The sequence below is a fragment of the Aotus nancymaae genome, unplaced genomic scaffold, assembly GCF_030222135.1.
Source record: "Aotus nancymaae isolate 86718 unplaced genomic scaffold, 86718_ANA_hifiasm-v0.15.2.pri h1tg000028l, whole genome shotgun sequence".
NCBI classification, from domain to species: domain Eukaryota; kingdom Metazoa; phylum Chordata; class Mammalia; order Primates; family Aotidae; genus Aotus; species Aotus nancymaae.
In genome coordinates this window covers 3,465,500-3,491,316 of record NW_026988441.1, presented here as the reverse complement: position 1 = coordinate 3,491,316, position 25,817 = coordinate 3,465,500, and the positions used below count along the sequence as shown (strand labels likewise).

Sequence of the window (25,817 nt, the reverse complement as noted above, 5' to 3'; positions counted from 1 at the left end):
CCTACATGAGAGAACATTAGGAAAATGAGACACCTAAAAAAGATCACAATTGTTAAAAGTATGTTTTCTAATTACTTTCAGAATGCATATAAAGTGAACTTGAAATTACAGTATACTTAGAAATTATTGATGTAAGCTTATTACAATGTCAACTAAGTTTATCTGAAAGGAATTTGAGGTTAATTCATCTAAACTTGATATAGAATAACATAAAATAAGAAATGTAAAAAAGAACTACATAATTTACATGTATTTTTTTAATCTTTTTTTTTGTTTTGTTTTTTGACTCTTTCTCTGTCGCCCAGGCTGGAGTGCAGTGGCACGATCTCGGCTCACTGCAACCTCCACTTCCCTGTTCAAGCGATTCTCCTGCTTCCACCTAGAGTAGCTGGGATTACAGGCGCTTGCCACCATGTCCAGCTAATTTTTGTGTTTTTAGTAGAGACGGAGTTTCACCTCGTTGGCCAGGCTGGTCTCGAACTCCTGACCTCAAGTAATCCATCCGCCTCTGCCTCCCAAAGTGCTGGGGATTACAGGTGTGAGCCACCAGGTTCGGCCAGTTAATGCTTTTTTAAAAGCAACAACTAGTGACTTCATTTCTCACTGGCCTTAGCCCTCTACGCCCCGGGGGCTGTCCCTAGGAAACTCTGAAGCTGAGTACAGGGTCACCTCTGTTCCTCTCGAAAGAACGGGAATGGAAAAGGAGAGGATTTCTATTCTGCTTTGTGGGCCGTCAGCATGAAATTGCATACTACACTCAGGCAGAGTTTTGCAGTTCACATATTAACTTACATCGCTTTCACAGACAATCCCAGGGCTTTTTAGTTAAATTGCTAAAATTAGCTTTTATGTATTTATTTATTTCAGAGACAGGGTCTCTGTCGCCCAAGCTGGAGTGCAGTGGCCGTCATAGCTCCCTGTAAACTCGAACTCCTGGGCTCAAGCGAATCAGCCTTCGGGATAGCTGGGACTATAGGTGCCCGACCTCACGGCCGGCTCAAGATTAATTTTAACAGCAGGAATTTTCCCGGATGTAATCATCAGCCGACTTTGCTTTGCCGGGGCAAGAGTACAGTTCGGAGACAGGTGAGCTGCTCCAGCCTCGCTAACAGGTCTCGCCTGCAAAACTCAGAAAACAGAGGCGCTGGGAGCTAGGCGGAGGGAAGCGCAGGCTCCGCCCCGGCCACGCCCTGCCGGATCACGCCCCTGCCTGGCCACGCTCTGCTCCGACCCCGCCCCCTCGCTGCGCGCGCAGTTTCCCACAAACCCGGAAGGGGATCGCGTGGAGTGAAGGTCACGCAGTGGCGCGTGAGTTTCCCTTTGTGTAAATTAAATCTGTGCTTCCCAGCTCCCCCGCGCTTCTGTATCCGGGATCTGAGGGGCCACACGGACCTTGAAATCCCCGCACCGCTCCGTCTACCCCGACCAAATTCAGGCGTCTCCGTGAGAGTCCGGCGGTCGCTTCCCTGTGTGTTTAACTATGTCGGCGGCGGGTCCCGTCCCCAGTCTTTCTGCCACAGGGCCATGTAGTCACCTCCTATCGCGGAGTTTTCCTGCTTCACGTCGTTCAGTGATGCCTACACCCGCTGTACACCGCGGAAAGTCCTCCCTGACGAGGTGGATTCCGGTCTATCCTGTCCCCGTAACCTCGCCCTTGTCGGCTCCGGAGCGCAGCGCTCCAATCTCAATCCAGGAGAAGCCGCGACCTCTGCTGGGTTCTGGGATTCTGCAGACCCCACCCCACTGTTGATCCAGACCCTGCCCTTACCCTCCTTGATCCGGGGCCCCGTTGCTCCCCAGGCCTCCTCTTCCCAGCCACCGCTTCTCCGGACGCTGGGTGTGGGGAGGTGACTTATTCTGTCTCCTGACATCCAGTGTTCTTCCGTCCGAAATAACACCCCACCGAAAAGGCATTCTTCTTGGGGGCATCGGATCCCAATCCCTTCCATGTGAGTGGGTGCAGAAAGAGAGATGGAGAGCGAGGGAGAAGAAAGGGAAATACTTTTAAAGAGAAAAGAAGGTTGAGGGAGAGCCGTAAGTAGAGAGTGGATAAGGGATTTGCAGAGACAGAGAATGAGGCCGAGAATGTAGCAGGATGAGAAGAGCAACCAGAGAAATGCAGAGAAAAGTTCCACCTCCGGAGACATGAAGGACACAGCAAGATAGTGAGAGGGGCAGCAAAGTGGGAGGTTCCTCAGATCGAGAGTGGGGGAGAGGAGGAGGAATTTGGAGCCAGAGTAGACAAGAGCAGCCTGGTGCTGGGACAGCAAGAGGGGTCAGCTGGTGACAAGGAGAACAGAGGGAGAACCACAGCAGAGTAAGGCCTGGGATCTCGGGGTGCCAGAGAGTAGGGAAAAGGAGTGTAACAGGGAAGAAGGGATTTAACAGGGGGAGCAGAGGGGGACCAGAGACAGGGAAAGTGGTGGAACCGGTTGTGGTGGCTCACACCTGTAATCTCAGCACTTTGGGAGGCCGAGGCAGGTGGATCACCTGAGGTCAGGAGTTTGAGACCAGCCTGGTCAACATGGAGAAACCCTGTCTCTACTAAAAATACAAAAATTAGCCGGGCGTGGTTGTGGGCACCTGTAATCCCAGCTACTTGGGAGGCTGAGGCAGGAGAATCGCTTGAACTTGGGAGGCGGAGGTTGCAGTGAGCCAGTCGCGCCATTGCACTCTAGCCTGGGCGACAAGAGCAAAAATCCATCTCAAAAAAAAAAAAAAAAAAAAAAGAGGGAGAAATAGATGGAGATTGGGACGGTCAAAGATTGGGCAGAGAGTTAGGAAAAGGGGTGAAACAAGTTGCCAGAATGGAGCAGGTGGAAGAGAAGTAATAGAAGGAAGAAGGGGAGAAACATCAGGAGAAGACAGCGGCTGAAGATGAGCAGAATCCTAGGGAGAAAAGAAAGGACAAAAAAGCTGGAAAAAGAGGGTGAGAATGAGAGATATGTAGAGAATGAGGGAGGGAAGCACACAGTACTGAGAAAAGATTCCTGGGTGCAGGTGATGGTGAATTGATTGGATGTTATGATTAAGTTGGGACATTGATTTCTCTATTTATAATATGAAATTTGCTTTAAAAATACTGATGAAGATGAGATGTACAAAACTCCTGTCTGTAAGGCTGGTGTATTTTATAATTCTTGGCATCAGAGTTTAGCGTCCACTCACATTCCCTGTTCAGGCACAGGTCAGTGACTTGAGTCCTTCATTGTGGGTCACCCACCTTCCTTTCCTGGGACGGCGAGTTTATAAGAGAGCAGGCAAACCAAAGTGTTTTTCCTACTCTCGGAATCAACGCAATAGTGAACACTCGACACAGAATGCCTCATATCTGATGAACAAAATGTGTGGGGATTACTTCCCACCAACAAGCAATTCATCAGACACCACTTGGGTGTTCTGTAATTTCACTCAAGTTGACACCGTCCATGTGGAGTTAGCCTTAGATCCCACAGGTTGGGGGCTCAGTTCCACAAGGCTGCCCCACTTCACATGCCAGTTGTGAGTTCCAGGTTGGGACCTGCACTTCAACTGAACATCAAAAAAGTGAGGATTCCCTTGACCCTTTCCTCAGATTTTATTAATTTGCTAGCTTAGTTTACAGAACTCAAGGAAAGATTTTGCTTAGTTTTACCCATTTGCTATGAACCTAGGATCCACAGAGAGGGGAGGGGGGCTGTGCTCTGTCCCCACTGCTGCAGCGTGCGTGTGGGCTTCCAGGAGGGGAGCGAGTTCTGAAGAAGGGCCAGAAACTGACTTGCTCTTCCTACAGGAGTTTCTTGTCCCTGCATCAACTCTGGTGCAGTGGGCAGCAGAGGACACCTTTCCACAGAGTGGGGTCTGACCTGTGTGTGTGGCTGTGGCACAGGAAGGGGACTCTGGTGCAGTGGGCAGCGGAGGACACCTTTCCACAGGGTGAGGTCTGACCTGTGTGTGTGGCTGTGGCACAGGAAGGGGAATGTGTTGATTCTGAACCCTAAACAGCATATTTTAAACATTTAGGACTGACTTCTGAAGTGTCATGCTGTGTGATAAAAAAGCCCAGAAGAGAAGGAAGAGGAAAGAACCCCGGAAGAGGAAGAGGAAAGCAAAGGAGTCAGGGATGGCTCTTCCTCAGGTAAAGTGATATTCTCAGTAGATTGTTCTGTCTCCTTCCTTTCTGAAATGCCAGGCATTGGATTTGTGAGTTTTTTTCCGAGTCTGAAGCGTCCTGCCTGACAGGTTTGCTGGCGCTCACCCATGCCTTCCCTCAGTCCTTCTCATCTCAACTAGATTCCATCTCTGGTGACCCAGTGACATGAGCTTGGGAAGAGGCTGCACTGGGCATGGTCCTGGGAAGGGCTCTCCCCAGACGTGGATGGAGACGGGGTGTGGGCCCCGTGGTGTCAGGGCTGCTGGGCAGGAGGGAGTGTTCAGGGGCCACATCTGGTGCACCGTCAGCTCTCTGTAGAGCAGAAGCTGCACGTGGAAGTCACGTATTGTGCACAAGCACCTAGTAAATTCTAGGAAAGGAGTTCAGGAAGGAGAAACCTTTTCTGCCTGATTATTTTTTTTGGTGGTGGGGACCAAGTCTCACTCTGTCATCCAGGCTGGAGTGTAATGACATGATAGCTCGCTACAACCTCCGACTCCCGGGTTCAAGCGATTCTTGTGCCTCACTCACCCAAGTAGCTGGGATTACAGGCACCCGCCACCACGCTTGGCTATTTATTGTATTTTTAGTAGAGACGGAAGTTTCACCATGTTGGCCAGGATGGTCTTGAACTCCTGACCTCAGGTGATCCACCTGCCTCAGCCACCCAAAGTGCTGAGATTACAGCGTGAGCCACCTCGTCCAGCCTTCCTGCCTGATTTTTACTACATTTGAAGCTAAATGCCTTTCCCACTTTCCATGTCTGGCTTGGTTCAGGAGGACGTTTCCTCAGCATTCTCAGCACATGCCTCTCACGGAGACTGATTTTCCTTCAGGGAGTCTCCTGCAGCAGCAGTATTGGGCAAAAAATATAATTTTGCTCAGAGATTGGAGCAGATTTTTCTTGTCATTAGGAAGAAATCATATTCTTGTCCATCAATTATTATTAGCATTTTTTAACGTCAAATTATGTATAAATTTGTCTTATAGGAAAACTCCAAATGTACAGGTTAGGCCATCAAATACAAAGCATCCCTGTCCTAAATGTCTAAATGACATGTATGTAGTTGTTACGGAGGGCAGCCTTCCGCTCTCCCCCAGTCTCACTGGGGACCCTCTGCTGTCAGCTCCGTCAAGAGTGAGAGCAAGAGCCGGGCGCGGTGGCTCACACCTGTAATCCTAGCACTTTGGGAGGCCGAGGTGGGCAGAGATTGGGAGTTTGAGACCAGCCTGACCAACATGGAGAAACCCTGTCTCTACTAAAAGTACAAAATCAGCTGGTTGTGGTGGTGGGTGCCTGTAATCCCAGCTGCTTGGGAGGCTGAGGCAGGAGAATCGCTTGAATCTGGGAGGTGGCAGTTGAGGTGAGCTGAGATCTCACCATTGCACTCCAGCCTGGGCAACAAGAGCAAAACTCCATCTCAAAGCAAACAGAAAAGAGTGAGAGCAAGTCCTGTAGAGATACATTTCTACAGCATTATGGTATTTTAAGTAAAATTCTCAGTGATTGTTTTGTGATACTTTGTTCTGTACGTAGTGAAAATTTGCTCCTTTACACCCTCATGTGAAGGTTCTCTGAATTAAAAATCGGTCACCTCTCTGTTATTAGTGTCTGGCCTGGTTTAGGGAGGACGTGCTTTTCTGCCCAGCTGGAGACTCGGGAGGTCCTGAGCCTTGTCTGGGATGGGTCCTGCCAGGGCTTTGCTTGTCACGTCCTCACTGAAGCAGGCGGCCAGGTTCTGCTCGGGAGCTCCCCTTTCTGGACCTGCTCTGCGGCCTGCGTGGGGCCATAGGAAGGTGTATGCCCATGTTACTGTGCCCTCTGGTTCATGCTGGTGCCTTTGTTTTTAGTGGCCTCCTGACCTGGGGCCCTGTTACTTCTATGCTTATGTTCAGTCAGGTCAGAAACTTGTCCCTCAGGCAGTCCCCTGAAAAGTCAGAAGGTTGGGTAGACATTCCCATTGTTCTCCTCCCTCAGGAGAGATGGGGAGTTTGTGTATCCTCTGGATGATGGCATGTCATGCCAGGCAGGGGCTCTGGCGAGCGGGTGTTGCACATTTTCCCACTGGTCTCCCAGCAGGTTCACTTGGTACTGGTACATCTCTGGGTGCAGCCTCCTGAGTGGCCTCTGGATTTTTCACAAAGGCAGTTGGCCCATGTATTCTTGTTTAATTTGTGTCTACAGGGATTCAAAGTGGGCTGGGGCTTTCTGTTCTTCTGTCTTGCTGACATTACTCTTAGTAGAGCTGCAGATTTCTTTTTTTTTTTTTTTTTTTTTGAGACGGAGTTTCACTCTTGTTGCCCAGGCTGGAGTGCAATGGCACATTCTCGGCTCACTGCAACCTCCACCTCCTGTCTAAGCCTCCCAAGTAGCTGGGATTACAGGCATGTGCCACCATGCCCAGCTGATTTTTTGTATTTTTAGTAGAGACGGGGTTTCACCATGTTGACCAGGATGGTCTCGATCTCTTGACCTCGTGATCCACCCGCCTCAGCCTCCCAAAGTGCTGGGATTACAGGTGTGAGCCACCGCGCCCGGCCTAGAGCTGCAGATTTCTTGCACAGGTCTGGAAGGTCTTTTAGTTAGAGGCCATGTATATTTCTTTTTATTTTCTCTCTTTCTTTTTTTGCTACAAAGACGTACCCAAAGGCCATGTATATTTTCTAAGGGAGATATAGGATGTTCCTTTACTGTATGTGTCTTTTTATAAATAGTGCTGCTGAAGACGGAAACTCATTTCAATATATTCTTTTTTCTTTTTTAAAATTTCTCTTTTTTCTTCCTTCTCTTCCTTCCCTTCCTTTCCTTCCTTCCTTCCCTCCCTCCCTCCCTTCCTCCCTTCCTCCTTTTCTTTTTTTTTTTTTCTTAGAGTCTTGTTCTGTTGCCCAGGCTGGAGTGCAGTGATGTGATCTCAGCTCACTGCAGCCTCTGCCTCCCAGGTTCAAGCAATTCTCTGCCTCAGCCTCCAGAGTAGCTGAGGTTACAAGTGCCTGTCACCACGCCCAGCTAATTTTTTTGTATTTTCAGTAGAGATGGGGTTTCATCATCTTGGCCAGGTTGGTCTTTAACTTCTGACTTCGTGATCCACCCGCCTCAGCCTCCCAAAGTGCTGGGATTACAGGCATGAGCCACCACACTCGGCCTTCTTTCTTTTTGAGATTGCATCTTGCCCTGTCACCCAGGCTGGAATGCAGTGGCATGATCTCGGCTCACCGCAACCTCTGACTGCTGGGTTCATGCTATTCTCATGCCTCAGCCTCACGAGTAGCTGAGATTACAGGTGCCTGCTGCCACACCCAGCTAATTTTTTTGTATTTTTAGTAGAGATGGGGTTTCACCAAGTTGGTCAGGCTGGTCTCAAACTCCTGACCTCAAGTGATCCTACTGCCTTGGCCTCCCAAAGTGCTGGGATTACAGTGGTGAGCCACTGTGCCAGGCCAATATATTCTTGTTAGTTAATATGCTAAAATGACATTCTTTGTCTTGGTTACAATCATGTTGTTAATTATTATTTTTAAATCCAGCTCTTTCCTACCCCAACCCTCACTAATTTTTTTTTTTTTTTTTTTTTAATTAAGACGGGGTTTTACCATGTTGGTCAGGCTGGTCTTGAACTCCCAACCTCAGGTGATCTGCCCGCCTTGGCCTCCAAAGTGCTTGGATTGCAGGCGTGAGCCACCATGCCCGGACACTAATTTTTTTTTTAATCTCTTCTTCTGGTTCCTGCTTAGGCATCCTGTGCAGTGGTGATTGGCTGGAAAAAAGACCAACCCCCTTTTCCCTGCCTGAAAGCAGAGGAAATGTGTGCCATGTTTTCTGCTGATTATGACGTGTCATGAGCTGCTCTTGCTTAATAAAACCATGGTTGTTTTTGTTTTCCAGTTTTATTTTTGGTCTTATTTTTAATTGTATAGTAATTTCTTAAAATATATACTGCTGAAATATTTTCTTTGACTTAATTTGTTAAATTATAATATATCATTAATAAATTTTCCATAATGTATTAATGTTTTATTAATGGAATATATTGATAAACCCTATTGGGCTTTTGTAAATACATAAATACCTAAATTTTATGGACACAATTATTATGTAAGTCAGGGGTCAATCACATGTGTGTAGAATCCCAGCTTCTTGGGAGGCTGAGGTAGGAGGATTCCCCCGAATGCAGGAGTTTGAGACTACCCTAGGCAACATGGTGACACCCAATCTCAATTTTTAAATATATATATATATCATGTTTTTACATAAATAGAGATGGGATCTCCCTACATTGCCCAGGCTGGTCTCAAACCGCTGGCCTCAAGCAGTCCTCCCACCTTGGCCTCCCGAAGTGCTGGGACTACAGGTGTGAGCCACCAAGCCCAGCCTACATTTGTATTTTTGAATCTGGGTATTTAATAAAGATTGGAATCCAACCTGCTGTGTTTTTTCATGGTCTACCATTTTTCAATGGCTTAATATATAATAATGTTTATAAACTAAATTGAATACAATTTATAAATTTTTGTTGCAAACATGTTGAAATGTACATAGCAAAAATAAAATAACTATGACAGGTGGGTTCAGTGGTACAAACCTTTAGTTCCAGCTACTTGGGAGGCTGAGGAAGGAGAAACATTTGAGCCCCAGGAGTTCAAGACTGTAGTGCACCGTGAATAAGCCACCGCCATCCATCCTGGACACTATAGTGAGACCCTGTCTCTGGAAATTACAAAAGTGATGACAAATGTCATCTAAAAAATAGGTTATTAACAGACAACTCCTGTTTCAGTTGATGTGCATAAATGTGTATGTGTGCTAGTGTATATGCATCTAAGTGTACATGCATATACATATAGATAAGTGTGTGTTCGTGACTGCACAGATGAGCAAGCCTCTGGTTTTATTAAAGGCACATCATCTTTATATATATATATATTTTTTTTTTAACAGTTGAAATTACGGTGAAATATTTTCCATGACCACAGAAATTGTCCTACACCATTGTATTAACGAGTCAATGGCTGTGAATAGTAACATGTTATGGGATACATGTGTGTACTCACATATAATGACCTTTTATGCAGGTCCATGATTTTATCCCTGAACTTGTTTTAGATTTTTTCAATTAGGTAATTGTCAGTTTACTTTTGATGCTGATCTGTTCATTGTTTGATTCTTTAGGTTCGGCTCTGATTCCCGGACACCTGGGGTCGGTGCTTACTCTGCCGTTTTTAGCCCTTACAGCTGGGGCGAGTTTCTTAGCATATCTGTGACACAGTTGTCTTCTCAGTAAGACAAAGCTCTTTCTTTCATGGGCTGTTGTTGTCATAGCAGTTAGTACATTTAAAGCATTTGCAGTAGTGCCTGTCACATGGGAAGTGTTTAAAAGCTTCAGTCGTTGTTGTTATCATCATAGTTTTATAATTCCCTTTTTTTTTTTGTTTTTTGTTTTTTGTTTTTTGAGACAGAGTCTCACTCCGTCACCAGGCACCAGGCTGGAGTGCAGTGGCATGACCTCAGCTCACTGCAACCTCCGCCTCCCGGGTTCAAGCAATTCTCCTGCCTCAGCCTCCCTAGTTCCCTTTTTTTTTTTTTGAGACAGAGTCTAACTCTGTAGCCCAGGCTGGAGTACAGTGGCGTGTTCTCGGCTCACTGCAACCTCCCCCTCCCAGGTTCAAGCAATTCTACTGCCTCAGCCTCCTGAGAAGCTGGGATTACAGGCGCCCACCAGCACGCCTGGCTGATTTTTGTATTTTTAGTAGAGACAATGTTTCACCATATTGACCAGGCTGGTCTCAAACTCTTGACCTCTGGTGATCTGCCCACCTCGGCCTCCCAAAGTGCTGGGATTATAGGCGTGAGCCACCGCACCTGGCTCACAATTCTTTTTTTTTAAGCCACTGCGGATATTGTCTTCTCTGAAGATGCCACTTGTATTGGAGTGTTGAAAATATCTATTGCTTCTATAGAGATAACTGTGGGTTTCTTATCTGTATTTCTTTGTTTTTCTTTTCTTTGAGAAGGAGTCTTCCTCTGTCGCCAGGCTGGAGTGCACTGGCATGATCTCAGCTCATTATAACCTCCACCCCCTGGGTTCAAGCGGTTCTCCTGCTTCAGCCTCCCAAGTAGCTGAGACTACAGGCATGAGCCAGCACGCTCGGCCTCTTATTTTTGTTTCTTAAATGCCCACAGAATGAGTATCTACATAGATTTTTAAAATAAAGTTTCTTATGGAAAAGTGTAATAAACCACAATGAACAGGCCGGGGGTGGTGGCTCACGCCTGTAATCCCAGCACTTAGGGGGACCGAGATGTGTGGACCAGCTGAGATCAGGAATTCGACAGCAGCCTGGCCAATGTGGCAGAATTCTGTCTCTACTGAAATACAAAAATCAGCCGGGTGTGATGGTGCACACCTATAATCCCAACTACCTGGGAGGCTGATGCACGACAATTGATTGAACCCAGGAGGCGGAGGTTGGAGTGAGCCAAGGTGGCACCACTGCACTCCAGCCTAGGCGACAGAGCAAGACTCTGTCTCGAGAAGAGAAGAAAACACATTACGGACACATAACTACGTCACAAATACCTTAGTGTGGATTTGTCAGAACATTCACTTCAATCGAGTTAATCTTTCCAACTCTCTTCTCATTTTGAGTGAAGACAAATTCCCTTTCCATATCATGTTGGTAAAATGTGTTTTCATTTTAGGGACACTTGACATTCACAGATGTGGCCATAGAATTCTCTCAGGAGGAGTGGAAATGCCTGGACCCTGCACAGAGGGCTTTGTACAAGGATGTGATGTTGGAGAACTACAGGAACTTGGTCTCCCTGGGTGAGGATCTTGCCCCTGCAGAAGCCAGGATCTGCCCTTGGTATCTCGGCACTTTCCCTTGAGTGCCTCCCGGGAGCCTCTGTATTGCTTGACTGAGATTAAAACCTTGTTGACTTGGGAAGGGCATGGTGGCTCACGCCTATAATCCCAGCCCTTTGGGAGGCTGAGGCAGGCTGATCACCTGAGGTCAGGAGTTCAAGATGAGCCTGGCCAACATGGTGAAACCCCATCTCCACTAAAAATATAAACATTAGCCACGTGCGGTGGTGGGTTCCTGTAATCCCAGCTACTGGGGAAGCTGAGGCAGGAGAATCGCTTGAACCAGGGAGGCGGAGGTTGCAGTGAGCCGAGGTCACACCACTGCACTCCAGCCTGGGCAACAAAAGCAAAACTCCATCTAAAAAAAAATAAAACCTTGTAGACTCAAAAATGAAAAGCTCCATAGTGTTTTCTGGAGTTGAAATGTCTCTTTTCTTCAGATACTCTGTCCCCTTCAGTATACATCATTGGGGGTACCAGGGCTGAAGTAGGCATAAAACCTTTCTTGTTTGTTTTTGAAATTGAGTCTTGCTCGGTTGCCCAGGCTGGAGGGCATTCACTTGAGCCTCAGCCTCCCTAGTAACCAGGATTACAGGCGTCTGCCACCACGCCTGGCTCATTTTTGTATTTTTCATTTTTACAGCGTTGGTCAGGCTGGTCTCAAACCCCTGGGCTCAAGCAGTCCACCCTCATCAGCCTCCCAAAATGCTGGGGTTACAGGCATGAGCCACCACACCCAGCTGCATAAAACCTTATGGCAAACTTTTAAGATGCTCACATCCCTGTTTTGTACTCCTGGGCTTTATACTCAGGAGTTCTTGGAAGGGGCTCGATGTCTGCATGTTTCAGTGTTCCCTAAGCATTCAGAAGGAGGCAGTCTGTGGATGAGTTTGTGAAACATTATTATCGATTCATTTGTGACAGCCTCTCCCCCACCTAGACAGAAGGCTTGGATTTTGCGGATGCCGCAGCACATTTTGGTTCTTTTTTTACAAACAGGAATCTCTCTTCCTGACCTGAACATTAACTCCATGTTGGAGCAAAGGCGGGAGCTCTGGTCTGGTGAGAGTGAAGTGAGAATAGCAAAAAGTGCAGACCGGAGGGAACGCATCAAAGTTGTAAACACAGGTGAGCGCTCAGATGGGCGGGGTGGAAGCCGCACTGTTGTTTGGGCTTTTTTGTTTTGTCTTGTTTTGGTTTTTGTTTTTATTTTTGTGTTTGTCTTGTTTTTGAGACAGAGTGTCACTCTGTCATGAAACAGAGCCTGGGAGACAGAGCAAGACTCGGTCTCCAAAAATATATATATATATATATTTTTTTTGACTGGAGATTTTATTTTTTCTTTCTTTTTTTCTATGTATTTACTTATTTGAGATGGAATCTCACTCTGTTGCCAAGGCTGGAGTGCGGTGGAGCTATCTCAGCTAACTGTAATCTCCACCCCCCCGGGTTCAAGGGATTCTGCTGCCTCAGCCTCCCAGGTATCTGCAATTACAGGCACCTGCCACCATGCCTGGCTAATGTTTTTTGTATTTTTAGTAGAGATGGGGTTTCACCATGTTGTCCAGGCTGGTCTCAAACTCCTGACATTAACTAATCCACCTGCCTCGGCTTCCCAAAGTGCTGGGATTATAGGTGTGAGCCACTGTACCCAGCCTCTTTTTATTTTGCAGATACAGGAATCTGGCCACGTTGCCCATGTTGATTTTGAATCCCTGGGCTCAAGCAATCCTCCTGCCTCGGCCTCCAAAATTACTCTTGATTACCGGCATGAGCCACCATGCCTGATCTTATTTTTTATTTTGAATTTAGATTTAATTGATTGCCAGGAATATTCACCTCATTTCCCCCACAGCTTCATTCTCTCCCCTCCCTGCTTCTGTTCTGTTTGTATGAATTTCAGTATTTTGGATACTCAAGTGGAATCATACAGTATTTATCTTGTTATGACTGGCTTATCTCACTGAGTGTAGTGTCTTTCAGGTTCATCTATTTTGTAGCACATCAAAAAAACTGTATATTCTTTTAGGACTGAAGAATGTTTTTCTGTTGTCTGTACCACAATTTGTTTAACTGTCCATCCATTGGTGGACACATGCATTACGTCTACCTCTTTATTATTTTGAATAATGCTGCTATGAACATGGGTTTTGTTTTGTTTTTGTGTTTTTTTTTTTTTTTGGAGACGGAGTTTCGCTCTTGTTGCCCAGGCTGGAGTGCAATGGCACGATCTCGGCTCACCACAACCTCCGCCTCCTGGGTTCAGGCAATTCTCCTGCCTCAGCCTCCTGAGTAGCTGGGATTACAGGCACGCGCCACCGTGCCCAGCTAATTTTGTTTTTGTTTTTTGAGATGGAGTCTCACTCTGTCACCCAGGCTGGAGTACAGTGGTGTGATCTTGGCTCCCTGCAACTTCTGCCTCCCAGGTTCAAGCAATTCTCCTGCCTCAGCCTCCTGAGTAGCTGAGACTATAGGCACACGCCACTACGCCCAGCTAATTTTTGTATTTTTAGTAGAGGTGGGGTTTCACCGTGTTGGCCAGGCTGGTCTCAAACTCCTGACCTTGTGATCCACCTGCCTCGGCCTCCCAAAGTGCTGGGATTACAGTTGTGAGCCACAGAGCTCAGCCTTGAGCATGGGTTTTTAAGTATCTCTTCAAGATGATGTCTTCATTTTTAAAAAAATTATTTTTTTTTTTTGTTTGTATTTTTGAGACAGTTTCACTCTTGTCTCCCAGGCTGGAGTGCAATGGCTCCATCTAAGCTCACTGCAGCCTCTCCCTCCCAGATTCAAGCAATTCTCCTGCCTCAGCCTCCTGAGCTAGTGGAATTACAGGCTTGAGCCACCGCGCCCGGCCCTGGGGGAGGTCTTAAGACCCAGCATCAGAAAGCTGGGGGAAGATGAGGCAGATGAAAGGAAGGCAAGAGAAGGTTAGAGAAGTTCTGTTTCCTGAGGCCTGCAGGGAAGGCCTAACACACCCAACATTATAACAAAGACTGTAGCAAGGGCCGTGGGAGTTATTAGCCAGGAACCGTGGGTGACAGCCAATGTATATATCTCTTGTATTATTTATTTTTAATTCCGTTTTTTTTTTTTTTGAGATGGAGTCTCACTCTGTTGCCCACGCGGGAGTGTAGTGGCGCGATCTTGGCTCACTGCAGTCTCTGCCTCCTGAGTAGCTGGGATTACAGGCGTGCGCCACCATGCCTGCCTAATTTTTTGTATTTTTAGTAGAGACAGGTTTTCACCACGTTAGCCAGGATGCTCTCCATCTCCTGACCTTGTGATCTGCCCACCTCAGCCTCCCAAAGTGCTGGGATTACAGGTGTGAGCCACCATGCTGGGCCTATATCTCTGTGTATTGTAACACTACATGGGAGTTCTGGAACCAGTCCTCCCTGGAAACCAAGGAACAGCTGTATTCTGAATAGAAATAATGCAAGTAGGATTTCTGTGTTCCTTTTTCCCCCTAATCATGGAGGAAACCTCTTCATTCTTTAAGCATTGAATATGATGTTACCTGGTGGTAGACGCCTTGTATTCCTCGTGTGTCGAGTGTTTTTATCATAAGTGATTGTTGAAGTTTTTCAAATGTTTTTCTGTATTAGCCAAGATCATTGTGTGGGTTTTTTTCTCTTTATTCTGTTACTGTCAGGTATCACAGGGATTCATGTTCCTAAGTTACGTGATCCTTGCATTCCTAGAATAAATTCCACTTTGTCATGGTGTGTGATCCATTTTAACACACTAATGAGTTTGTTTTGCTAGCTTTTTGTTGAGGATTTTGGCATTCGGTTAATCAGAAGTACTCCTCTGCAGTTTTCTTGTAGGGCCTTTGCCTGTGCTTTCAAGGTAACCCTACTCGTATTAAATGAGTTTGGAAGTGTTCTCGTCACCCTCATGGAAGATTTTTAGGAGTTCTCGTGTTAAATGTTTGTTTCTTCAGTGTCTGATAGAATTTTACAGTCGGGTCATCTGGTCCGTTGTTATTTTAGTTGGTAAGTGACTCGGTCGCCTTATTTGTTACCGGTGTGTATAGAGTTTCTGCTTCTTCATGCTTAAGTCTTGGTAAGTGGTGTCTATCTAGAAATTTATTCATTTTTTTCTTCATTATCATGTTTTATGTTGCCACACAGTTATTCAATCTCATTTTCTTCAACTCATTTTCATTTGTAAACATTCATTCGTGGGTTTTATTTTCATTTTCTTTCTTTTTTTTTTTTTTGAGACGGAGTTTCACTCTTGTTACCCAGGCTGGAGTGCAATGGCGTGATCTCGGCTCACCGCCACCTCCGCCTCCTGGGTTCAGGCAATTCTCCTGCCTCAGCCTCCTGAGTAGCTGGGATTACAGGCACGCGCCACCATGCCCAGCTAATTTTTTGTATTTTTAGTAGAGACGGGGTTTCACCTTGTTGACCAGGATGGTCTCGATCTCTTGACCTCATGATCCACCCGCCTCGGCCTCCCAAAGTGCTGGGATTACATGCATGAGCCACCGCGCCCAGCCTCATTTAAATTTTTTGAGCGGAGTCTCATTCTATTGCCCCGGCTGGAGTGCAGTGGCCCAATCTCAGCTCGCTGCAATCTCTGCCTCCCAGGTTCAAGTGAGTCTCTTGCCGCAGCCTCCCAAGTAGCTGGGATTACAGGCACCTGCCACCGGCTAATTTTTGTGTTTTTAGTAGAGACGGGTTTCACCATCTTGGCCAGGCCAGTGAACTTCTGACCTTGTGATCCACCTGCCTTGGCCTCCCAAAGTGCTGGGATTACAGGCGTGAGCCACCTTTTCTGGCAATTTTTGTATTTTTAATAGAGATGATTTTGCCATGTTGGCCAGGCTGGTCTTAAACTCTTGACCTCAAGTGATCTGCTCACATTGGCCTCTTTAAAGTGCTGGGTTACAGGCCTGAGCCACTGCGCCCTGCCTGTAACCATCCATTTGTAATGCCCTCTTTTCCATTTCTAATTTTAGATACTTGGATGTCATGCTTCATGGTGTTTTGGTTTTTTTTTTTTTTTCCAGGGTATCTGCTAAGGGTTTGCCAGTCTTCTTATCATTCACAATATGAACCCTTGGCCGGGTGTGGTGGCCCGTGCCTGTGATCCCAGCACTTTGGGAGGCCAAGGCAGGCAGATCACTCAAGGTCAGGAGTTTGAGACCAGCCTAGTCAACATGGTGAAACCCTTTCTCTACTAATACAAAAATTATCCAGGTATGGTAGCAGGCATCTGTAATCCCAGCTACTCGGGAGACTGAGGCAGGAGAAAGGCTTGAACCCAGGAGGTGGAGTTTGCAGTGAGCTGTGATCATACCATTGCACTCCAGCCTGGGTGACAAGAGTGAGACTCTGTCTCAAAAAACAAAAAAAAAATTAGCTGGGCGTGGTGGCACATGCTTGTAATTCCAGCTACTCTGGAGGCTGAGGCAGGAGAACCACTTGAACCCGGGAGGTGGAGGTTGCAGTGATCCAAGATGGCCTCACTGCACTCCAGCCTGGATGACAGAGCAAGACTTAGTCTCAAAAAAAACAAAACAAACAAACAAAAAAAAGCAAATTAAAAACCCAGTAATATGAACCCTTAATTTCATGACTTTCTCTAGTGCTTCTCTATTCTTTGTTTTTGAGTCTTTATTTTTTCTTTCTGCTACCTTTGTGTTTAGTTTACTTCTTTTTTCTATCTTTTTTTTTTAGACAGATTCTGGCTCTATCGCCCAGACTGGAGTGCAGTGGTGCTGTCTCCGCTCACTGCAACCTCCGTATCCTAAGTTAAAGCAATTCTTCTGCCTCAGCCTCCTGAGTAGCTGGGACTATAGGCATGGGCCACCACGCCCGCCTAAATTTTCTAATTTTCACATTTTTAGTAGAGATGGGGTTTCACCATATTGGTCAGACTGGTCTTGAACTCCTGACCTCCTCATTCGCCCACCTTGGCCTCCCAAAGTGCTGGGATTACAGGCATGAGCAACCACACCTGGTCTGTTTACTTCATTGAGGTATAAGGTTAGGTTGTTGATATGTAATTTTTTATTTTTTCATTTTCATTTTTTTTTTTGAGATTGGGTCTTGTTCCGTCACCCAGGATGGAGTGCGGTGGTGCGATCATAGTTCACAGACGCCTGGAGCTCTTGGGATCAATCGATCGTCATGTATCAACCTCCCAAGTAGCTGGGACTACAGGTGCACAGCACTGTGCCTTGCTAACTGAAAAAAAAAAGTTGTAGAGATGGGGTCTCACTTTGTTGTCCAGGCTGGTCTGCAACTGCTGTCTTCAAGCGATCCTCTTGCCTTGACCTCCCAAAGTACTGGGATTTTGGGTTTGAGCCACCATGCCTGGCCATTTCTTTATTTTTAATAATTTAATGTAAGCTTTTAATTTTAATTAAATTTTAATAATTTAATAATTTAATTAATAATGTAATAATTTAATGTAATAATTTAATATTTAATGTAATAATTTTTAAAATTTTAATGTAAGCTTACGTTGTTATAATATCCTCAGCGTTGTTTTTGTTGTAGTTCATGTGTTCTGGTGTGTCATTTTTCTTTTCCTTTGTATTGATATCTTCTAATTTCCTTGTGATTTCTGAATCGTTGGTTTTATGCATGTTGTTTAATTTGGACATACTTGTAGGTTTTTCCATTTTTTCTCTTGTTGTTAATTCCTGGTTTTATTTCAGCACGATAGGAATCATTTTATAATTTTCCACTTTTAAATTTTTTTTAAATTTGCTTCTTGTCTTGACATGTATTCTAAAAATTGTTCTGTAGGCATTTAGAAAATGTGTATTCTGCTCTTGTAACATGCTGTGTTCAGTATACATCTGTCTTGTCTTACAGGCCTACTGTGATGTTTTAGTCTCTATTTATTCTTCTATCCCGTTCCATCCATTTTTGAAAATGGGATAGTAAAGTCCACTTCTATATTGTGGAGCTGTTTATTTCTCTTTTGATTTTTGTCAGTGTTTTCATTTTATATTCAGGCGCTGTGATGTTTGGTGCATATGTATGTATAACTGTTATATCTTCTTGGTGAATTGAATCCTTCGTCGTCATCATAACCTTTGTGTCTTGTAACAGTTTTTGAGTAAAAGCATATTCTCTCTGACGTTAACATAATGCCAGTTACCGTTTGCATGGAGTATCTTTTTCCATCCTTCCAATTTCAGCCAATAAATGTCCTTAGAGTTTAAGGGTGTCGCTTGTGGATAAGATTGGGCTAGATTGTGATTTTTTCTGATTACAAAATTGAGTGTTTAGCTCTCCAGTACCGTAGAGAAGACCTTAATCACTGTGGCCATTTAGTCACATACTGTCTGTAGATCTTCTGGCATCGTATAAATGTTTCTCCTTCATTTCTCTCTTGCTGCCGTCTTGTGTGTGTGTGTTGGGGGGGGCGTGGTTTGTAGTGACATGCTTTGATTTTCATCTTGTTTCATTTTGTGTATATTCTATTGGGTTTTTTTTTATTTTTGAGACGGAGTCTCGCTCTGTTACTCAGGCTGGAGTGCAGTGGCATGATCTTGGCTCATTGCAACCTCCGCCTCCTGGATTCAAGTGATTCTCCTGCCTTAGCCTCCTGAGTAGCTGGGACTACAGGCACATGCCACTATGCCAGGTTCATTTTTGTATTTTTAGTAGAGACGGAGTTTTGCCATGTTGGCCAGGCTGGTTTCAAACTCCTGACCTCAGGTGATCCATGCACCTCAGCCTCCCAAACTGCTGGGATTACAGGTGTGAGCCACCGTGCCCAGCCTCTGTTGTTTCTTTGTGTGTAGTTACCATTGCAGTAAAATAAAACATTATACAGGTCAAACAATCCATTTTAAAATGGTAACAGCTTGGCTGGGCACTGTGGCTCACTCCTGTAATCTAGCATTTTGAGAGGTTAAGGTGGGCAGATCACTTGAGGTCAGGAGTTTGAGACCGGTCTGACCAACATGAGGAAACTCCAACTCTACTAAAATACAAAAAATTAGCCAGGCATGGGCGCCTGTAGTCCCAGCTACTTAGGAGGCTGAGGCAGGACAATCGCTTGAACCCGGGATGCAGAGATTGCAGTGAACTGAGATCGTGCCACTGCATTCCAGCCTGGGCAACAGAGTGAGACTCCATCTCAAAAAAGATTTTTTTAATTAAATTTTTAAAAATAAAGTGTTAACAGCTTGACTCTGATTATGTGCACAAAGCACTGCTTTATGACTATTAATGGCAGAAATTGCTTCTGTATACGTTTTGTCCCCGTAAACATATATTATAGTGCTTCATAAGATTTTGTCTTTCACATGCTAGGGAAGAATTAAAAGCAAAGTTACAAATAAAAAGTGCAGTGATACGTGTCTCTGTTTGATCATTTATTTACTTTTTTTTCATTTTGAGATGGAGTCTCACTATGTCACCCAGGCTGGAGTGCAGTGGCACAATCTTGACTCACTGCAACCTCCGCCTCCCAGGTTCAAGTGATTCGCCTGCCTCAGCCTCCCGAGTAGCTGGGATGACAGGCATGCACCACCATGCAATTTCTGTATTTTTAGTAGAGATGGGGTTTCACCATGTTGGCCAGTCTCATCTCAAACTCCTGACCTCAAGCAATCCGCCTGCCTCGGCCTCTCAGAGTGATGAGATGACATTTGTGAGCCGCTGCACCTGGCCCATTTATTTACTTCAGTGGAGAATTTTATCTTCCCATTTGGGTTACCAGTACTATCTGGATTCCTTTTATTTTATTTTGAAGGACTCCCTGGAGCATTTGTTGTCGGACAGGTCTTGAGCACTAATGAACTTCCTTAGCTCTTCTTTATTGAGGAAAGTCTAAATTTCTCCTTTGTTTTTGCAGGTGCCTTTTGCTAAATATAGTATTCTTGGTTGTTTTTAAGCACTCTCGATATATAATCTCGCTGCCTTCTGGCATGCAGAGTTTCTGCTGGAAAAGTACATGGTCTTACACGTTTCCCTCTAGATGGCAAGTGTCTTTTTCGTTGCTACTGTCAAGATTCTTCCCGTCTTTGATGTCTGATAATTTGTTTATAATGTATCTCTGTCAAATATCCTTGGGTTAATTTTAATCCTAATAGTCAAGCTTCTTGAATTGTATATTCAGGTCTTTCTTCAGAACTGGGATTTGGACAATTATTTAGACATTATTTCTTCATTTGCAATTTCTGATCCTCTGTCTTCTCCTTATGAACCTCTAATAATTTGTATATTGTTCCACTTGAGAGCATCCAAAAACTTATTAGTGTTTGTTTACTTTTCTTCACTGTTTTTTGATTTTGGTCTTTGGAGCTGATACTTTTTCCACCCCCGAAATGGAGTCTTGCCCTGTTGCCCAGGCTGGAGTGCAACGGCATGATCTCAGTTTACAGGTGCATGCCACTATGCCTTGCTAATTTTTGTATTTTTAGTAGAGACGGAGTTTCTCAGAAGCTTTCAATTCCTGTTCTGTTTCTCTGCTCACAATCCCTCCCAAACTCACCTGTAATCCTCTTGACTCCTACAGATTTCTCAGCACTCCAGGGCATCACCTTACCCTTTTCTGTTTTCAGCACTGCCAATGTGATGTACAAAGTATGCTGATATTTCTTCCAGTGTTTGAGTCAGATGAGGCAGATTCTGGTTTTTTCATCAGACTCTAAACATGCCAGAATTATGGATCTGAATTTCACTCTTTTCTTGTTTTTTTAGGGAGCGGCTGTGCACTGGGAGGCAATGCAGAAAACAAGCCAATTGAAACACAGCTTGGAGTATCCTTTCATTTACATCTGTCCGAACTGGCGCTATTTCCAGGTGAAAGGGTAATAAATGGATGTAATCAAGTTGAAAACTTTATCAACCACAGTTCCTCTGTTTCATCTCTTCAAGAAATTTCTTCCAGTGTCAAAACCCCTGTTTTTAATAAGAATGATTTTGATGATTCTTCATTACTCCTGCAAGAACAGAAAGTACACATTAGAGAAAAACCTTATGAATGTAATGAACATAGCAAAGTCTTTAGAGCGTCTTCCAGCCTGACTAACCATCAAGTAATCCATACCACAGAGAAACCTTACAAATGTACTGAATGTGGCAAGGTCTTTAGTCGTAATTCACACCTTGCAGAACACTGGAGAATTCATACTGGAGAGAAGCCTTATAAATGTAATGACTGTGGCAAGGTTTTTAGTTACAATTCAAACTTTGCACGACATCAAAGAATTCATACCAGAGAGAAGCCTTATGAATGTAATGAATGTGGTAAAGTCTTCAGCAATAATTCTTACCTTGCACGACATCAAAGAATTCATGCTGAAGAGAAACCTTACAAATGTAATGAATGTGGTAAGGGCTTCAGTCATAAGTCATCTCTAGCAAATCATTGGAGAATTTATACTGGAGAGAAGCCTTACAAATGTGATGAATGTGGCAAGGCCTTCTATAGAATTGCACTCCTTGTACGACATCAGAAAATTCATACTGGAGAAAAACCTTACAAATGTAACGAATGTGGTAAGGTCTTTATTCAAAATTCACACCTAGCACAACATTGGAGAATTCATACGGGAGAGAAACCTTACAAATGTAATGAATGTGGAAAACTATTTAATCAACTTTCAAATCTTGCACGACATCGAAGAATTCACACCGGAGAGAAGCCTTACAAATGTAATGAATGTGGTAAAGCATTTAGTGAGTATTCGGGCCTTACAGCCCATCTTGTAATCCACACTGGAGAGAAGCCTTACAAATGTAATGAATGCGGCAAGACATTCAGACACAAGTTATCCCTAACCAATCATCAGAGAATTCATACTGGTGAAAGACCTTACAAATGTAATGAGTGTGGCAAGGTTTTCAATCGGATTGCACACCTTGCACGACATCGGAAAACTCATACTGGAGAGAAACCTTACAAATGTAATGAGTGTGATAAGGCCTTCAGTCGCATTTCATACCTAGCACAACATTGGACGGTTCATATGGGATAGAAACTACACATGTAATAAATATGTCAAAGAATTTAGTGTGCACTTAAGCCTTGCTACCCATCTCTTATTCCATACTACAAAAAAATTTGCAGATGCAAAAAATATGACAAGGTCTTCAAACACAACTTTTTCTAATAATTCATTAGAGAATATATACTGAAGAGACTTCACAATTGTAATGAATGTGTGGAAAAGTCTTCAACAAAACTTTACACCTTGCAAAAGGAGATCTAAAGAAAACAATCAGAAATGACAAAGGTGACATTACCACCAACCCCACAGAAATATAAAAATCCCTCAGAGATTACTATGAACACCTGTATGCACAAACTAGAAAACCTAGAAGAAATTGATAAATTGCTGGAAAGATATAGCCCACCCGAGATTGAACCAAAGAAACATTCTAAAATTTATTTGGAACCAGAAGAGCCCAACCTAAGAAGAAATTGCAATCCTGAACAGACCAATAGTGAGTTCCCAAATTGAATTAGTAATTAAAAAGCTATCAAAAAAGCTCTGGACCTGACAGATTTATAGTTGAATTCTACCAGATTATAAAGAAGAGCTGTTACCAGTTGTACTAAAACTGTTCAAAACATAGGTCCAGAGGGACTCCTATCTGATTATATGAGGCCAGCTTTGTTCTAATACCAAAACCTGACAGACCCAATGAAAAAAGAAAATTTCAGGCCAGTATTCTTGGTTAACATAGGTGCAGAAATCCTCAACAAAATAATAGTAAACCAAAGCCATGTGTACATCAAAAAGCTAATCCACCATGATCAAGCAGGCTTTACTGTTGGACTGCAAGTTTGGTTCAGTATACACAAATCAATGGTGATTCATCATATACACAGAAGTAAAAACAAAAACCACATGACCGTGATCATCTCTTTATATGCAGAAAGGTTTTTATTACAATTCAGCATCCCTTCATATTAAAAGCCCTCAACAAATTACACATCGAGGGAACATAACTTCAGTAAGAACCATCTATGATGGACCCACAGCCAACATAATACTGAATGGGCAAAAGCTGGAAGCATTCCCCTGGAGAACTGTAACACAACAGGGATGACCATTCTCACCACTTGTATTCAACATAGTACTGGAAGTCCTAAGCTGAGCAGTAAGGCAAGATAAAGAAAGAAAAGGCATATACAAATAGGAAGAGAGGAAGGCAGTTTCTCTTGTAGATGATATGATTCTATACTTAGGAAACCTGTAGTCTCTGCCCAAAGGCTCCTAGATCTGATACACAACTTCAAAAAAGTTTCAGTATACAAAATCTATATGCAAAAATTAGTTGCATATTTATACACCAGTAATGTCCAAGCTATGAGCCAAGTCAAGAACACGATCCCATTCACAGTAGCCGCAAAAAGTATAAAACCAGGAGTACAGCTAACCAGGTAAGTGAACAATCTCTATGATGAGAATTACAAAGCAGTGCTCAAAGAAATCAGAAACAACACAAATTGAAAAATATTTCATGAACATGGATAGGAAGAATCAATATTGTTAAAATACTGCCCAAAGCAATTTCAGAGGTAATGCTATTTCTATCAAACTACCAATGACATTTTTTACAGAATTAGAAGAAAGCATTCTAAAATGTATTTGGAACCAGAAGAGCCCAACCTAAATAGCAAAAGCAATCCTAAGCAAACAGAGCAAAGTTTGAGGCATCTTACTACCCAACTTCAAATCATACTACAAGGTTACAGTAACTAAAACAGTATGGTACTGGTACAAAAACAGACAGATCAATGCAATAGGTTAGAGAATCCAGAAATGCATATACCTACAATCATCTGATCCTCAACAAAGCTGACAAGCAATGAAGTAAGAAGTTCATTCAGTAAATGGTGCTGGCATAAATGACTAGCCATATGCAGAACATTGAAACTGGACCCCTATTCTTCACAGTATACAAAAATTAACTCAAGGTGGATTAAAGACTTAAGTATAAAACTACTAAATCCCTAGAAGAAAACCTAGGAAATGCCATTCCAGACATAAGCCTGGGAAAAGACTTAATGATGAAGACCCCAATTTTTTTTTTTTTTATGATCCAGTAGGGTTTATTTTTTGGTTCCAAAGTTAATTTAACATACATGAGGTGGGGCATGGTGGCTCATGCCTACAATCCCAGCACTTTGAGAGGCTGAGGCAGGCAGATCATCTGAGGTCAGAAGACCAGCCAACCAACCTGAAACTCTGTCTCTACTGTAAATACAAAAATTAGCCAGGCGTGGTAGACAGCACCTATAATCCAGCTGCTTGGGAGGCTGAGACCGGAGAATGGCTTGAACCCGGAAGATGGAGGTTACAGTGAGCTGAGATAGCACCATTGCACTCCAGCGTGGGCAAAAAAGCGAGTCATTTCTAAGCTTCCGGGGGGTCCTGGCATCTTAGCTGTGGTTCTCCAGTACCAGCAGGTCACAGGGCCACAAAGGCTGGGCCTCTAGTAGCACGGGACAGAGAACAGCGAAGGTGAGAGCCAGAACTCTGGCTGCAGGAAGACGCAAAGCCACCGCCACGGCCCAGAACACCCCAATTTTTGATGAAAACAAAAATTGATAGGTGGGACCTAATTAAATAACTTCCGCACAGCGAAAAAAAAAAGCTATTAGCAGAGTAAACAGACAGCCTACAGAATGGGATAAAATGTTTACAAACTGCATCTGATCAAGATCTCTTCCGGAATCTCTAAAGACCTCAAATCACCAATGAAAAAACAACCCCATTAAAACTGGGCCAAGCACATAAATAGACGCTTCTCAAAAGGAGACATACGTGCTGCCAATAAGCATATGAGAAAAATGGTTAATATCACTAATCATTAAGGAAATGCAGTCAAAGCCACAATGAGATACTGTCTCACATCTGTCAGAATGGGTATTATTAAAAAGTCAACAAATGGATGCTGGTAAGCCTACAGAGAAAGGGAAATACTTATACACTGCTGGTGGGAATGGAAATTAATTCAGCCATTGTGGAAAGCAGTGCAGCGATTTCTCAGAGACTTAAAACCACATGGCATTCAACCCAGCATCCCATTACTGGTTTATACCTAAGGGAATATAATCATTTTACCATAAAGATACATATATGTGTATGTTAATTGCAGCAATATTCACAATAGCAAAGACATGGAATCAACCTCAATGCCCAACACCAGACCAGATAAAGAAACTGCGGTAAATATGCACCATGGAATTATGCAGCCATAAAAAAGAACAAGATTGTGTACTTTACAGCAACACGGATGGAGCTGAGGCTATTATCCTAAGTGAATTAATGCAGGAACAGAAAATCAAATATCCCATGTTCTCACTTATAAGTGGGAGCTAAACATTGAATACACATGTACTCAAAGAAAGGAACAGTAGACACTGGGGCATATTTAAGGGTGGAGGTTGGGAAGAGATGAAGATTTAATAACTACCTGTTGGGTATTATGCTGATTCCTTGGTGACAAAATTATCTATACACCTAACTTTGCAACATACAGTTGAGTCATGTACACAAACTCCTTGAACCTAAAATAAAACATGAAAAAAAGCAAATTTCACACCTTGTAAAACATCAAGGAATTTATGTTTCACGGAAACCTTTCAAATGTAATGACTATAGCAAAGCACCTATTGTGCCTTCCAGTCTTAACTATTCATCAGATAATCTGTAATACAGAGAAACCTTACAAATGGAATGGATGTGGGGCTCGGCACAGTAGCTCACGCTTGTAATCCCAGCACGTTGGGAGGCCAAATCAGGTGGATCATCTGAGGTTAGGAGCTCAAGAGTAGCCTGGCTAACATGGCAAAACCCCATCTCTACTAAAAATACAAAAAATTAG

The 25,817-nt window shown here is 43.8% G+C and overlaps 1 protein-coding gene across 4 annotated transcripts; it reads left to right on the top strand.

The window, feature by feature from the left end:
* Positions 1-873: 873 nt before the first annotated feature.
* Positions 874-25,817, top strand: ZNF480 (zinc finger protein 480). Of its 4 annotated transcripts, none has more exons than XM_064380953.1 (5): positions 874-1,086; positions 4,003-4,117; positions 10,830-10,956; positions 11,995-12,123; positions 20,676-25,817. In XM_064380953.1, the coding sequence occupies exons 2-5, from the start codon at positions 4,022-4,024 to the stop codon at positions 21,953-21,955; spliced, it is 1,632 nt and encodes a 543-aa protein (XP_064237023.1). In that variant the 5' UTR covers positions 874-1,086; positions 4,003-4,021; the 3' UTR covers positions 21,956-25,817. The 4 variants fall into 4 exon arrangements, with proteins under 4 accessions (XP_064237023.1, XP_064237021.1, XP_064237024.1 ...); XM_064380951.1 differs by lacking the exon at positions 874-1,086 and adding an exon at positions 1,260-1,308; XM_064380952.1 differs by lacking the exon at positions 874-1,086 and adding an exon at positions 2,703-2,929.